Source organism: Melanerpes formicivorus, unplaced genomic scaffold, assembly GCF_026170545.1.
Source record: "Melanerpes formicivorus ecotype bairdi unplaced genomic scaffold, bMelFor1.0.p_v2 SCAF_3, whole genome shotgun sequence".
Taxonomy (NCBI): Eukaryota; Metazoa; Chordata; class Aves; order Piciformes; family Picidae; genus Melanerpes; species Melanerpes formicivorus.
Window position 1 is genome coordinate 37,432,308 of NW_027142355.1, and position 16,124 is coordinate 37,448,431.

General features: G+C 44.6%; 1 protein-coding gene across 4 annotated transcripts in view; it reads left to right on the top strand.

Annotated features, from left to right (window-relative positions):
• The window catches only part of MON2 (MON2 homolog, regulator of endosome-to-Golgi trafficking), a 176,074-nt gene that overhangs the window by 73,107 nt on the left and 86,843 nt on the right, over nucleotides 1-16,124 (top strand). For all 4 annotated transcript variants that reach the window (XM_068170401.1, XM_068170402.1, XM_068170407.1 and 1 more), the window contains 4 exons: nucleotides 8,319-8,379; nucleotides 10,738-10,861; nucleotides 12,955-13,162; nucleotides 14,469-14,551. In XM_068170401.1, coding sequence (XP_068026502.1) covers nucleotides 8,319-8,379; nucleotides 10,738-10,861; nucleotides 12,955-13,162; nucleotides 14,469-14,551 — 476 coding nt within the window. The remainder of the gene's footprint in view (nucleotides 1-8,318; nucleotides 8,380-10,737; nucleotides 10,862-12,954; nucleotides 13,163-14,468; nucleotides 14,552-16,124) is intronic.

Genomic DNA, 16,124 nt, shown 5'->3' on the forward strand with positions numbered 1-16,124 from the left:
GTTTATCTGATAGTGTTTAAAGTTAAAGGACAGTGTGGAATATGAAAAATTTAATTCCCTGGGTTTTCTGTCTGTATCAGATTTCAGTAACAAATGAATCTTATTTTTCAGTAGAAAACAGTGGGGTTCTTCTGTACCTAACACTAAGATGCTGTGTATTTGTGTGTGTGTGAATAATTTTCAAACACAGAAAATCAGTAACCAAACACAGCTGTATTTACTAATGATGAATAAATAGCAGCTTGCCCAAAACAGATGAAAAATAAATACCAATGAAACTTAATTTTAGAGACACATCCGTTAGTAAAAATGTTTGTAATAAAGAATGGGTTTGGAATTTGATCAATAGGGTTATGGGAACATTGGATGGAGAATCTTCCTTTTGGCTTTGCATTTACTTCAAAGAAACATTTTTCAGTAGGAGGACCTTAAAATACAAAAATGCTCACTAAGGCAACATAAAAGACACTTTAATCATTCAAGTTTTTTTTGTTTTGATGCTTCACTGTTTCCTTAATTTAAAATAATCTCTGCAGTAAATAGTTTCCTTTTGGTTTCGGCGATGTTTAAGTAGTCCTGCTTCCAGTCAAAGGCAGGCAGTCCAGATCAGTTAGCAGCCTACAACCAACATCATTGTTAGGTGAATAGAATAGAATAGACCAAACCAGGTTGGAAGAGACCTTCAAGATCATCGTGTACAGCCTATCATCCAACACCACCTAATCAACTAACCCATGCAACCAAGCACTCTGTCAAGTCTCCTCCTGAACACCTCCAGCGATGGCAATTCCACCACCTCCCTGGGCAGCCCATTCCAATGAGCAATCACTCTCTCTGTATAGAACTTCTTCCTAACATCCAACCTAAACCTCCCCTGGCGCAGCCTGAGACTGTGTCCTCTTGTTCTGGTGCTGCTTGCCTGGGAGAAGAGACCAACCTCTGCCTGTCTACAACCTCCCTTCAGGTAGTTGTAGACAGCAATAAGGTCTCCCCTGAGTCTCCTCTTCTCCAGGCTAAGCAGCCCCAGCTCCCTCAGTCTCTCCTCATAGGGCTGTGTTCCAAACCCCTCACCAACTTTGTTGCCCTTCTCTGGACTCGTTCCAGCAAGTCAACCTCCTTCCTAAACTGAGGGGCCCAGAACTGGACACAGTACTCGAGGTGTGGCCTAACCAGTGCAGTGTACAGGGGCAGAATGACCTCCCTGCTCCTGCTGGCCGCACTGTTCCTGATGCAGGCCAGGATGCCATTGGCCCATTGGAATGGGCTGCCTGGGGAGGCGGTGGAGTCTCCATCATTGGAGGTGTTCAGGAGGAGACTTGATGGGGCTCTTGGTGCCATGGGTTAGTTGTTTAGGTGGGCTGGATTGGTTGATGGGTTGGACACGATGATCTTGAAGGTCTCTTCCAACCTGGTTTGGTTTATTCTAAATAAAGGTTTATTCTAAATATAATACATCAAAAAATATAATACAAAATAAAAAAGACAATATAATTTTAACAGAGACATTTGAAAAATCTAAATTTGATTTACTTAAAAGTGGTGCAACTCCAAATGTAAGAGACTGACCATACCGCAATTACGAACCATTAAAAGACTCAATGTAGACAATTTTAACACCAAGGGGTCAGGTTGGCCTATTTGCCAAGGCTAGCTTCACAGCATCTTGCAGGAAGTGCAGAGGGATGTATCCAAAAGGAAATCAGAAGAGAATTACCTCAACATGGAGGAACTTCCATAGAGATCTCTAGAGACCTCCTTGTGAGCCCATACAGGGGCATCACAGTGAGAGCTTCAGGAGCATTGTGGGAAGAAGGAGGAGGAGGATACAGAAAAGAAGTGATTGCAATTACTTATTGTCCTGGCTATTGGCATGGTGTTTATTAAGTCTGGTGTACAGACCTGTCTGCACTGCTGAAGATCAGTGGATTGAAAAGTTTCTGGAGCACAAAGTGTTTTGAAAATACGATTTGGAGATACACCATGGGTTTTTATTGTTAGCAACCTCTCACTCCTTGTGACAGAAATAGTCAGATCTATTCAGTTAGGCCTGAAGTGGTTAGAACTAAAACCTGACTTTCTCATGGCAGCATTCTGTAATTTTTCCTAAGTTCTCTGCTTCAGGCAAACTGAAATGTTTTGTCACAAAGAAACTTACTTTTCCTTCACTCCTGCACACCTTTTCATACTCGACATTTTCCACTATTTAATGTTCTTCACATTCTGTGCAGTTACCTGTCTAGGCTTCATGCAAGGCTGGGTAGAGATCTCCCTTTTGTACCTGCTCTTAAAACCTTTTTTCTTCAAAACTCACTTGGCATTCCTGGGATGGTTCTAAATATGAAACATGTATCTCTGTAAAACTATCTAATGATCTATTGCAGCTAACAGACTTGGCTAGCATTTCCCTTTAGCTTTGTGTGTTAAAACATCCCAGTGCCTATTGTCTCATTTTTGTATGCACATTCTCCAAGTGCCTATATAGCTGAGGATAGAGCACAAAGATCAAACTCTTTACATTTCACTAGTATTAAATTTTTAATCAACATTTAAAACATTTTTCTAGTAGAACTCATAATTCTTCTAATCACTGGGATCCTAGAAGTTGCATGTGTGGACAGCCTAATATTCCTTCCACCAATGAAACTGAGTTGGGGTAGGTTAGGCAGGAGGTCAGTGTGGTTAGAACCCTTAAAATTAAACACAGAGATTCATAGTGCTCTAAAATAATTAATAATAATAATAATAATAATAATAGAAGACCAGGTTGGAAGAGACCTTCAAGATCATCATGTCCAACCCATCAACCCATCCAACCCACCTAAACAACTAACCCATGGCACCAAGCACCCCATCAAGTCTCCTCCTAAACACCTCCAATGATGGTGACTCCGCCACCTCCCCAGGCAGCCCATTCCAATGGGCAATCACTCTCTCTGTATAGAACTTCTTCCTAACATCCAACCTGAACCTCCCCTGGGGCAGCCTGAGACTGTGTCCTCTTGTTCTGGTACTGGCTGCCTGGGAGAAGAGACCAACCCCCACCTGTCTACAACCTCCCTTCAGGTAGTTGTAGACAGCAATAAGGTCACCCCTGAGTCTCCTCTTCTCCAGGCTAAGCAACCCCAGCTCCCTCAGTCTCTCCTCATAATACTGAAATTCCTTCCAAGCATGAAGTTTCCGCTTGCTTGCCTTCAAAACACCCCCAACAAGCTAGCAAGCTGCACCTGAGGAAGCTCAATAATCTTGATTTTTTTTTTTTTTATTATAAATCAAAGTGCCATTTAAAAATTAATATATTTCACGTAACTTAATCTACATAAAATTGTCTTCTAGTGAGAGGCTGGTCTGTTTATTATTTCATACTGTTCTTCTCTCCCAGAGGCTTTCATGGAAGCATGTCAAGCCATTACATGAAATAAAATTCAACAAATGTGTGTGTATCTATAATTTAGTGGAGCAGAAGTCTGTGCACACATAAGGGAGTTAAATCAATACTCTGTGAAAAGATGCTTCAGAGCAGAGTGCTGCTGTGCACAGCAGGACTCTGGGTGGCTGTTAGCTTTTCCTTGTTCGGCTCTAAAGCCCTCCCTAGACGGTGGGCAGCTGCTGCAAGCTCTGTACCTAGGAAAGGCCAGCAGGTCGAGGGAGGTGATCCTCCCCCTCTACTCAGCCCTGGTGAGACCCCAGCTGGAGTACTGCCTCCAGTTCTGGAGCCCCTATTACAAGAGGGATGTGGAGGTGCTGGAAGGTGTCCAGAGAAGGGCCACGAGGATGATCAGAGGGCTGGAGCACCTTTCCTGTGAGGACAGACTGAAGGAGTTGGGGCTGTTCAGTCTGGAAAAGAGAAGGCTCCGAGGTGACCTAATTGTGGCCTTCCAGTATCTGAAGGGTGCCTACAGGAAGGCTGGGGAAGGACTTCTCAGGATCTCAGGTAGTGACAGGACTAGGGGGAATGGAATGAAGCTGGAGGTGGGGAGATTCAGGCTAGATGTGAGGAGGAGGTTCTTCACCATGAGAGTGGTGAAACCCTGGAATGGGTTGTCCAGGGAGGTGGTCGAGGCCCCATCCCTGGGGGTGTTTAAGAGCAGGCTGGATGAGGCTCTGGGCAGCCTGATCTAGTGTGGGGTGTCCCTGCCCATGGCAGGGGGGTTGGAAGTAGATGATCTTTGTGGTCCCTTCCAACCCTGAATGAAACTATGAAACTATGAAAGCCCTTGCATAGCAATAGTCTGCATCACACTGCTTCTTTTCCTTGGCCCTTGACCCTTCTGGTACAGTCTGGCTGCACTGCATCAGACCAATAAAGCTTTTGGCCTCTAGATAGATGTGTTATATAGACAACATGAAAATCATCTATTTATTTGGGAGCAATCTGCTACATGAACAAGTATGTAGCATAATCTGTAGCATATATGGCAGATCATGTATGGATGACTGGACAGAAAGGTCTTAACACCTCTTTAAAGTAAACCTCAGCTCAGAAAGTTGGTCAGTTGTAAATTAGATGTGTCAGAAGGAAAGCTGCCCATGTATTTCAGCATGGCCTGCATTTGCATGCACCATGATAGCTTACATTGCTATTTGAAAATTTTGCCTATCTGTTTGTGTAACAAAAGGTACTAAACAAACAACTGCATAAGATTTTATTCGTTGTTTACAACACAGAACTCCAAAATTCCTGACTGCCTAACACACAAACCAGTAATAAATAGTGTTTGATTTTTGTAGTCATACATGCAACACAAGCATTGCTGAAGTTAGAATATAGAATAAACCAGGTTGGAAGAGACCTTCAAGATCATCGTGTCCAACCCATCAACCAATCCAACCCACCTAAACAACTAACCCATGGCACCAAGCACCCCATCAAGTCTCCTCCTGAGCACCTCCAATGATGGTGACTCCACCACCTCCCCAGGCAGCCCATTCCAATGGGCAATCACTCTCTCTGTATAGAACTTCTTCCTAACATCCAGCCTAAACCTCCCCTGGTGCAGCCTGAGACTGTGTCCTCTTGTTCTGGTACTGGTTGACTGGGAGAAGAGACCAACATCTGCCTATCTACAACCTCCCTTCAGGTAGTTGTAGAGAGTAATAAGGTCACCCCTGAGTCTCCTCTTCTCCAGGCTAAGCAATCCCAGCTCCCTCAGTCTCTCCTCATAGGGCTTGTGTTCCAAACCCCTCACCAACTTTGTTGCCCTTCTCTGGACTCGTTCCAGCAAGTCAACCTCCTTCCTAAACTGAGGGGCCCAGAACTGGACACAGTACTCGAGGTGTGGCCTAACCAGTGCAGTGTACAGAGGCAGAATGACCTCCCTGCTCCTTCTGGCCACACTGTTCTTGATGCAGGCCAGGATGCCATTTGCCCTCTTGGCTGCCTGGGCACACTGCAGGCTCAAATTATCTGCATGAAGTCCCTTTCAGGAGGGGGAGGTGTATTTATTTCTCGGGAAAGAGCACTGGTGCACACTGACATGATTGAAGATTAGCTGTAGGCATGCAGAGTGTACCTCAGGTGTCTCATGCTAAGCACTCAGAAGAGAGAAAAGCCTGTCTTGAAAAAATCTTACTTGACTTGGTCAGCACTGTGTAGGAGCACTGGGAAGAAAACCCTTAGAACTGTTAAACTACCCAGATCGGAATGAGATTTAGAAGCCTCCAAAGTTCTTCAGCTTTTCATTAAAACTGACAGTGGTATGGAGAAAACAGACCTAGACAAGTACCCTTATGAGGACAAGGCTGGCACAGGTCCACAATCAGATTTGGCAGCTGCCTTGCCAGAGAGCACGTGTTTAGCTCTGAACTACCACCACATGTCTGTTGTTTCCTGGAGAGGGCCATGGGGTGGAGGAGAAGCTGGGGGCTGGGGAGCGAGTTTGGAAATAAGCCAAAGAATGCCCTTCTGCTTGTCACCGCAGTACTGCGCCGATTCCTCTGCTTGCACAACAGCTTGGTTCTTTGTTCAGCCCAGAGCTCTGTTTTCCTTGCATCTGCCTATTCTGCCATAAATTAGGCAAAGAATCCTGTGGCAGACTGACCTTATCATTTCCCTTCCTTCTCAGTAGTGACCATCCTGTGTACTTAATCAGATGGTATCTCTGGAGGAAGGAAAAAAGAGCATTATCTAATTTAAGATGCATCGTAACACACAAGCATGCACTATAGCAGCGAGTCGAGTACCACAGGCAATCCTACATCCAATATTTCTAACCATTCCTTTCAAGTGGTCAAATTTCCCAACTGTTCCTCAGTTTGAAGATGTTATATAGTTAGTCTGTAAGACAAAAAGTAAATTATGGGAAGAGGAGAGAATTTCATAGACGAAAAAATATTGTCTGTATGTAACACCACCTCTCTGAATTTTGCTGTTAATGCTACTGGTTATTCCATTAGCTTCAAACACTTTTGCTAATGGTATGTTGGTTCCATGTAGATTTTATTAGGCAATCCTATGATTATGGAATTGTAAGTAAGGTATTTCAGAGTTTGTCTATTGTGTGGTGTACCTTGGCTTTTGTTTTTCCCCCTCCAAGTGCAGTAGAGGCAGGATCTGTAAAGCAAAACGCTTCATGATGAGGACCCATCAGCTGCAGATGGGTTTCTTTTTTAATTTATTTGAAAGTAGCTCACACAAGCATCTATGAGAACTTGCAGTACATCCTGTTTGTTTGTTTAGTTTCATTGAAAATTAATCTCATTTAACTTGAAAAGCCTGAGTCCGATCAAATGAGAACACTGATGTAGGCACATCAGCAAAAGTAGTTGATTGCTGTCTAAGTAGGAGGCCTTCTGTCCTGCTGAGGAACTTGGTCCAACAACTCAGTAGTATAATCCAGCAAAGAAAAGGAATGTGAATTCATAGAATAGAATAGGATAGAATAGAATAGACCAGACCAGGTTGTAAGAGACCTTCAAGATCATCCTGTCCAACCTATCATCCAACACCACCTAATCAACTAACCCATGCAACCAAGCACCCTGTCAAGTCTCCTCCTGAACACCTCCAGTGATGGCGACTCCACCACCTCCCTGGGAAGCCCATTCCAATGGGCAATCACTCTCTCTGTGTAAAACTTCCTCCTGACCTCCAGCCTGAACCTCCCCTGGCGCAGCCTGAGACTGTGTCCTCTTGTTCTGGTGCTGGCTGCCTGGGAGAAGAGACCAACTTCTGCCTGTCTACAATGGCTAGTCCAGTACAAGGAAGGTCTCAAAAAATGACATAAAACTTCACCAGAGCAAACTGCATGGCTGGTGGTTGGCATAAAAATCTCAAATGATACAAGATTTCCAAATTTACAAGCAAGTAGGGTAGAGATTTGTGAAGTGTTGGGTGATTTTCATGGTTGAATCACTTCTGGACATTTCATAGAATAATGGAATCAATAAGGTTGGAAAAGACCTCAGAGATCATCAAGTCCAACCTATCACCCAACACCTCCTGACAACTAAACCATGGCCCCAAGTGCCACATCCAGTCCCCTCTTGAACCCCTTCAGGGATGGTGACTCCACCACCTCCCTGGGCAGCACATTCCAGTAGCCAGTTCCTCTTTCTGTGAAGAACTTTCTCCTCACCTCCAGCCTAAACTTCCCCTGGCACAGCTTGAGACTGTGTTCTCTTGTTCTGGTGCTGGTTGCCTGGGAGAAGAGATCAAGCCCCAACCTGGCTACAACCTCCCTTCAGGTAGTTGTAGGAGTACCCAGACAGCAGTGGGATATCCAATCAAAGAACTGCACAAGCTTCTGAACTTCCTCAGAATTATCTGGAAATGTTCTCTTGTTTGGAAAATGTGTTTATCTCTTCATCAGATTCTTTAAGAATGAGAACAAATAAACCATTTCAGTTATCAAGCAAAAAGTCAAAGCAATTAATGAAAAGTATCTTTCATTAGTGCAGAAGAAAATGTAAGCTAACAATTTTTTACAGATCTGCTGCTTAAAATCAAATGTCTCTTTTCTTGCATGCTAAGAGAATAGGTAAGATGTAAGTAAAACGTGATTCCCTGGTGAATCACACTTCACAGAGTCATCTAAAACAGGTATTATGACTATTGCACACACCAAATGCATGCTGGTGATGCAAGTCCTTATGCAGACCCATGAGTTGTAACCACTCAGTTTTAGTGGCTTACTACCTTTTTTTTCCCCTATGAATCATTTTTGTCATCATTATTCGTAAGGTTTTATTCTAAAATGTTAGCCAGTAGTATATGATAGTGCCAACTTGATGCTTGTGAAAACTTTAAATGGAATGCATTTTCTCATCCTTACCTCTACACACACAAGTTTAAAACTATAATGCAGTATGTTTATTTCTAGTACACCTCCTGATAATCTCTCCATTCAAGAATTTCAGAAGAATGAGAGCATTGATGTTGAGGTAAGGAGACTCTAAGAAATACACTGTCAAACATGAGGGAGTTCTAGTCACAGACTGCACTTGGTTATGAAATAATTGTTTTGAAAGTTACCTATTCATTATTTGTCTGTGGTGTGTTTTTCCTTTTTGAATACGAGGCAGGCTGTTCATGGGCTTGGAATTTGGCTGCTTCAGAGTTATGCCAGAAGTAGGAAGCAGCATGCCCAAAACAACTACTGTCCACTCAAGTTTAAAACATCACAGAATGGATAAACCAGAACTTGTTTCTGCCTCTAACCCATTATTGGATTTTACTTATTAGGTTATTGCCAAGCAATTACCCCAGGTAATTGTAAACTATGGAGGAAGCGGGCAATTAAATCTGAAGTGAGCGCTTGCTGTGTTGAAGGGGTGCATTCATAGTTTCATAGTTTCATAGTTTCATTCAGGGTTGGAAGGGACCACAAGGATCATCTAGTTCCAACCCCCCTGCCATGGGCAGGGACACCCCACACTAGATCAGGCTGGACAGAGCCTCATCCAGCCTGCTCTTAAACACCCCCAGGGACGGGGCCTCGACCACCTCCCTGGACAACCCATTCCAGGGTTTCACCACTCTCATGGTGAAGAACCTCCTCCTCACATCCAGCCTGAATCTCCCCACCTCCAGCTTCATTCCATTCCCCCTAGTCCTATCACTACCTGATATCCTGAGAAGTCCTTCCCCAGCCTTCCTGTAGGCCCCCTTCAGATACTGGAAGGCGACAATTAGGTCACCTCGGAGCCTTCTCTTCTGCAGACTGAACAGCCCCAACTCCTTCAGTCTGTCCTCATAGGAGAGGTGCTCCAGCCCTCTGATCATCCTCGTGGCCCTTCTCTGGACACGTTCCAGCACCTCCACATCCCTCTTGTAATAGGGGCTCCAGAACTGGACACAGTACTCCAGGTGGGGTCTCACCAGGGCTGAGTAGAGGGGGAGGATCACCTCCCTCGACCTGCTAGCCACACTTCTCCTGATGCAGCCCAGGATCTGATTGGCTTTGCGGGCTGCAAGTGCACACTGAGAGCTCATGTTGAGCTTTTTGTCCACCAGCACCCCCAAGTCTCTCTCCTCAGGGCTATCCTCCAGCCAGTCACTGCCCAGCCTGTATTTGTGCCTGGGATTGCCTCGACCCAGATGCAGGACCCTGCACTTGCTCTTATTGAACTTCATGAGGTTGGCCTGTGCCCACCTCTCCAGCCTGTCAAGGTCCCTCTGGATGGCCTCCCTTCCCTCCAGCGTGTCTGCTGCACCACACAGCTTGGTGTCATCAGCAAACTTGCTGAGGGTGCACTCAATGCCACTGTCCATGTCCCCCACAAAGATGTTGAATAAGACAGGTCCCAGGACTGATCCCTGAGGGACTCCACTTGTCACTGGCCTCCACTGGGACATGGAGCCATTGACAGCCACTCTTTGGGTGCGGCCATCAAGCCAGTTCCTTATCCATCCTATAGATGTGTTGTCAATACTAAAAAGTTTGTGCATGAATGAAGAAATGCTGCATTATTTGTGCAGTACAGAGGTCACTGTAGTTGTAAGAGAGTCATGTTTGGCCACATAAAGATGGAGAAATTAAGAGAACATGACACGTGGAATGAAGAGGGGCTGGTCGTCTTTCACTTCAGGATAAGGAGATACAGCAGACCAGGGATTAAGGGTACAAAGGAAAAAGAGTTGGAGAGAAGACATGGCAATATCTGTGTGTTTGATTGCCTGTCATCTCTCCAGAGCTGGCAGCTCAAGAGCCACAAAGATGTCCGGATAAAAAGCGGGAGCAGTGCTGTCTGCAGTGAGCAGAACTCTTTGAAATCTAATGCATTAATTTATGGAGTTCTGAACCCACTTTGTTCCTGAATGGCACTATGAAGACCAAGGATAGAAAACATTTCAGTTAATGGGCATTGCCTCAAGCTTGTTTAGATCATTAACTTGTGCTTTGCAGATGTCACGTTGTAAACATGTGATATATGTTTTTATGTCATAGTGGAGATATTGAATTGGGTTAGAGGGAGATTCCTAGTGCTAAGTCTTCTCTTTTCAAAGCCATGAGTTCAATTGGAAGAACATACTTCAAATGTCAGTGGTCATCTGAGTGATAACTGCTTTACAATCCCTGACAAAAGTGAGGGGGGAAAAAGTTTATTTCAAGTTTAATGTTACATCCAAGACCAGAGTTTTTGGACGTAACTGCAAATGTTAAAAGCTCTCATTGGGAGACTTCATGAAGTTTTATCAAGCATATCTTTTTTGATGAATGTTTCTGTCGTCTTCACACTAGAATTACCGCTTGCCTATTCAGAAACCCAACCAATATAAACATGTTTAATTTATTTCAGGTGGTGCAGCTTATCAGCACAGAGATACTGCCGTATGCTAATTTTATTCCTAAGGAATTTGTGGGTCAGATAATGACTATGCTCAATAAAGGCTCGATACATTCTCAGTCATCCTCCTTCACAGGTATGGTACCTGAATGACAAAGATATGGTGTTTAAATCTACTAGAAAATAAATACTCTTCATGTTTTCATTACTTTGTTCAGGACTTGAAATTCCGTGGCATGCACCGAGGACAGATCGTTTGATACGCAGCTTGCTTTTACAAACTGTGTTTTAGCTCATGAAAGTTGCTGAGTATTATTTGCAGTTCTTGTTAAAACTGTTTCCTTACTTCCTGGTCAGTAGTGCATATAATATTGTACTTGTGTTACTTTATACTTTCTGCGTAGTTTGTTTTGCATCGTGCACGCTGAAACAGTTCTAACAATAATTCCAGCCAGTTGTAAGACATAATATATCCTGTTTTTAAAAGCTGAACAACCTTAGCATAACTATATGGCTTGTATGAGGAACACGTTGGCCAGCAGGAGCAGGGAGGTGATCATCCCCCTGGGCTCAGCACTGGTGAGGCCACACCTTGAGTACTGTGTTTGATTCTGGGCCTCTCGCTTCAAGAAGGACAATGCGATTCTGAAGCATGTCCAGAGAAGGGCATTGAGGCATTGAAAGGCCTGGAGCACATGGCCTGCAAGGAATGTCTGAGGGAGCTCAGGGTGTTCAGTCTGGAGAAGAAGAGTCTGAAGGGAGACCTCATTGCTCTCTACAGCTGCTTGAAGGATGGTTGGAGTGAGAAGGTGGCCAGACTCTTCTCCTTGGTGTCAAGTGACAGAACATGGGGAAGTGGTTTCAAGGTGCACCAGGGGAGGTTCAGGCTGGTTGTTAGGAATTATTTCTTCCCAGAGAGGGTTATCAAACATTGGAATGGTCTGCCCAGGGCAGTGGTGGAGTAACCATCCCTGGAGGTATTTAAGCAGTGTGTAAACCCTGGTGCTTAGGGCCCTGGTTTAGGATTGACCCTAAACTGGGTCAAAGGTTGGGCGGGATGATTTTGGAGGTCTCTTCCAGCCGGATATTTTCTGTGATTCTGTGACATGGTGTACCTAGCCAGATACTTTACTTGCCTTTAAGAAAAAGCTGTATGTGTTTTATTGGAAGGATGAAAAACAATGTAGATAAGCCATCAGGGAGAGAAAGATTTGGATTGTATAGCACCAAATATTAGAACTTATGATGTAGAACAGGGGGTGCTGGGTTTTCTACTTGATTTCATATACTTTATGACTAAAGCAATGCCAAGCAGGTAATGTTGCTGAATGTGTTGTGTATTTTATCTTCCATGTTTAGAATTTTTATGATGGTTGCAGAGCCGCCTTTTCATAGAATAGAATAGAATAGAATAGAATAGAATAGAATAGAATAGAATAGAATAGAATAGAATAGAATGAATAAACTAGGTTGGAAGAGACCTTCAAGACCTCAGTAAGAGAAGGCTCCGAGGTGACCTCATTGTGGCCTTCCAGTATCTGAAGGGGGCCTACAGGAAGGCTGGGGAAGGACTTCTCAGGATCTCAGGTAGTGATAGGACTAGGGGGAATGGAATGAAGCTGGAGGTGGGGAGATTCAGGCTAGAGGTGAGGAGGAAGTTCTTCCCCATGAGAGTGGTGAAGCCCTGGAATGGGTTGTCCAGGGAGGTGGTTGAGGCCCTGTCCCTGGAGGTGTTTAAGCCCAGGCTGGATGAGGCTCTGGGCAGCCTGATGTAGTGTGGGGTGTCCCTGGCCATGGCAGGGGGGTTGGAACTAGATGATCCTTGGGGTCCCTTCCAACCCTGACTGATACTATGATACTAAGATCATCGTGTCCAACCTATCATCCAACACCACCCAACCAACTAACCCATGCAACCAAGCACCCTGTCAAGTCTCCTCCTGAACACCTCCAGTGATGGCGACTCCACCACCTCCCCGGGCAGCCCATTCCAGTGGGCAATCACTCTGTCTGTGTAAAACTTCCTCCTGACCTCCAGCCTGAACCTCCCCTGGCGCAGCCTGAGACTGTGTCCTCTTGTTCTTAGTATTCTTAATATTTCTTCTTATTCACCTTTTCTTAATACTAGAGGAGTGGCAGCCTTTGTGCAAACTACAATAAAGCTAAGTGCAACGTTTATTGTATTGGCAGGCATTCTGCACAATTAAATGTGGTGTTTTACTTTGACAGAGGCTGAAATAGACATCCGAATGAGAGAGGAGTTTTCTAAGGTGTGTTTTGAAACACTGCTCCAGTTTTCATTCAGTAATAAAGTCACAACGCCTCAGGAAGGCTACATCTCTAGAATGGCACTTTCTGTGCTGCTGAAAAGGTCACAGGATGTACTGCATCGCTACATAGAAGATGAGAGATTGAGTGGCAAATGTCCTCTTCCACGGTATGTATATTGTCTTCAGGAAATGAAAGGTATTGCTAGTACTACTACATGAGAAAAAGGTTGCATGTAAAATATCATTCAGTCATTAAAAATATACTGGGAGGGGTGGGGGAGAGAGTGAATTTTAAAGCCAGGGAAATGTTTGTGAGGAAGACATGTCAAAGAAAATATGGATACCCTTTTTTTTGGTTGAAAAAGCTTTAAACATTCCTGCTTGAGTGCTGTTACGCAGCCAATAGGAATGTGACTTTGTAACTAATATTTTCATTTACTGATGCCTGTAACACAGTATTTCGAAATCTGGTTTCCCTTAATTCCCAGGAGAGCTGTGTGTGGTTTCTAAATGGAGAGTCTCCTTGAGAAGGAGATAAACTATCCCAACAGCAACATTACGAATCATTACTGAGCTAATTGCTCTTGAAACAGGAAAGTTGACTGAAGCACCAGGAAATGCTGTGACATGGATTTATTTCACTTAACTTTTGAATGTTTCGATCATGAATGATTGTGCTGGGTTGAGGCAGCCCCCTTCCCCACCCCTGGCAACAATAAACACTCAGACAAACAGATTGCAAAAGTGATGGAAAGCTTAAATAGAAAGCAGTGAACATTTACAGAGAACCAAAAGCACAGTGACAAAGAAAGATCTCAAAACAGATCCAGAGAGATCCCATCCCCACCTGAGGGTACACCCGAGACCCCCAGGGCTCCTTCTTCCCCCTCCCACTGCTAGGCTAGTCTCAGCTGGCCAGATCTGAGACTGCCCATCCCCCCATGGCCCTGGGCCTAGCCAGGCCCAAAGCCAGGAGACATCTCCCCCAGTTACCGGCTGACGGAGGAGGAAGAGAAGAGGAGGTGCCAGACTCCGCACTGCATCTTATAGTGGTGCAAAGAATTGTGGTATGAAATACTACATAATTTCCTGTGTCCACCCCTCTGGGCTGGACTTCTGGACACAGGAAGTAAACATTGCAGGGGGGCACCCAGCTCAAACTGCAACAATGATGAAATTCATTATTTCCATGTAACACTTTATCGTGTACATGAGTATTTTCTGATTGTGTATGCTGTTACTGTTGCCAGTATCAAATTTAAAGCCATCCGAGCTGAGATGACAGCAATGATGGTGGGAAAGTCAAAAGACAAATGACAACCTTAATCTCTTACTCTTCTTTCAGCAGGCTTCCTTGCAGGAGTTCCTTTTATGTGTTGTTTTGTTTGAATGCTGAGCAAGTTTCAGAGAAAATGTAGATTCTTGAGATAAAAATGAGTAGTTGACTGTTTGCTTTTTTTTTCCCTTTTCTAGGCAACAAGTAACAGAAATCATATTTGTTTTAAAAGCTGTCAGCACCCTCATAGATTCACTTAAAAAAACACAACCTGAAAATGGTAAGTTATCGTTAAACAGCATGGTTCTAAACACCATAACATTGTCTGCCACAAGGAGGTGTTTAGTGTAATGTGTAAGGTTTAGTATTATGTAATTTTGTCTATATGTAGGTGGCAGGTAGGCAGGAAAACAACAACATGAAGTTTTTTCCCAGCATACCTAAAAGTACAAGGTTCTAAGTTATGTGTAGTAAAGTAGAAAACTTCATAGTATCATAGTATCAGTCAGGGTTGGAAGGGACCACAAGGATCATCTAGTTCCAACCCCCCTGCCATGGGCAGGGACACCCCACACTAGATCAGGCTGCCCAGAGCCTCATCCAGCCTGGGCTTAAACACCTCCAGGGATGGGGCCTCAACCACCTCCCTGGACAACCCATTCCAGGGTTTCACCACTCTCATGGGGAAGAACCTCCTCCTCACATCCAGCCTGAATCTCCCCACCTCCAGCTTCATTCCATTCCCCCTAGTCCTATCACTACCTGAGATCCTGAGAAGTCCTTCCCCAGCCTTCCTGTAGGCCCCCTTCAGATACTGGAAGGCCACAATTAGGTCACCTGGGAGCCTTCTCTTCTGCAGACTGAACAGCCCCAACTCCTTCAGTCTGTCCTCATAGGAGAGGTGCTCCAGCCCTCTGATCATCCTCGTGGCCCTTCTCTGGACACGTTCCAGCACCTCCACATCCCTCTTGTAATAGGGGCTCCAGAACTGGAGGCAGTACTCCAGGTGGGGTCTCACCAGGGCTGAGTAGAGGGGGAGGATCACCTCCCTCGACCTGCTGGCCACACTTCTCCTGATGCAGCCCAGGATCTGATTGGCTTTGTGGGCTGCAAGTGCACACTGAGAGCTCATGTTGACCTTTTTGTCCACCAGCACCCCCAAGTCTCTCTCCTCAGGGCTGCTTTCCAGCCAGTCCCTGCCCAGCCTGGATTTGTGCCTGGGATTGCCTCGACCCAGATGCAGGACCCTGCACTTGCTCTTATTGAACTTCATGAGGTTGGCTTGTGCCCACCTCTCCAGCCTGTCAAGGTCCCTCTGGATGGCCTCCCTTCCCTCCAGCGTGTCTGCTGCACCACACAGCTTGGTGTCATCAGCAAACTTGCTGAGGGTGCACTCAATGCCACTTCAACTTCAACTTGTGCCATCTTTTATTAAGATAGAGCTTGATGTCTTCTGGAAACAAACAAAAAACCTTCCTTAGAATTTTCATGGAATTCTTAAATATAAGTAGTCTTGCTAGATCAATTTTTCTTCTGATCCCTTTATAGATCATTATGGATCACGTTCATGGAGGTGCATTTTTAAATGGATGGACAAGTTAAACACATGGGCAGGCTGTTACATAATTAAATGTGTGATCTTGCTTTCCTTCCCCTTCTGCACTAGCACCTCCTGTTCCCTGTGTTGAGAAAGATGTCTTAGCTCACTGATGCCCAAGTAAATGGCAGACAAATACATTTAAAGAGCTGAATTAAATGTAAGCCTTCATTTATAATCCTGCATCTTGTTCCTCCTGTAAGCTGCTACTGTAGGCATGTAGTTCCCACCAGAGAACTTAGTCAGGAGTCTTGGT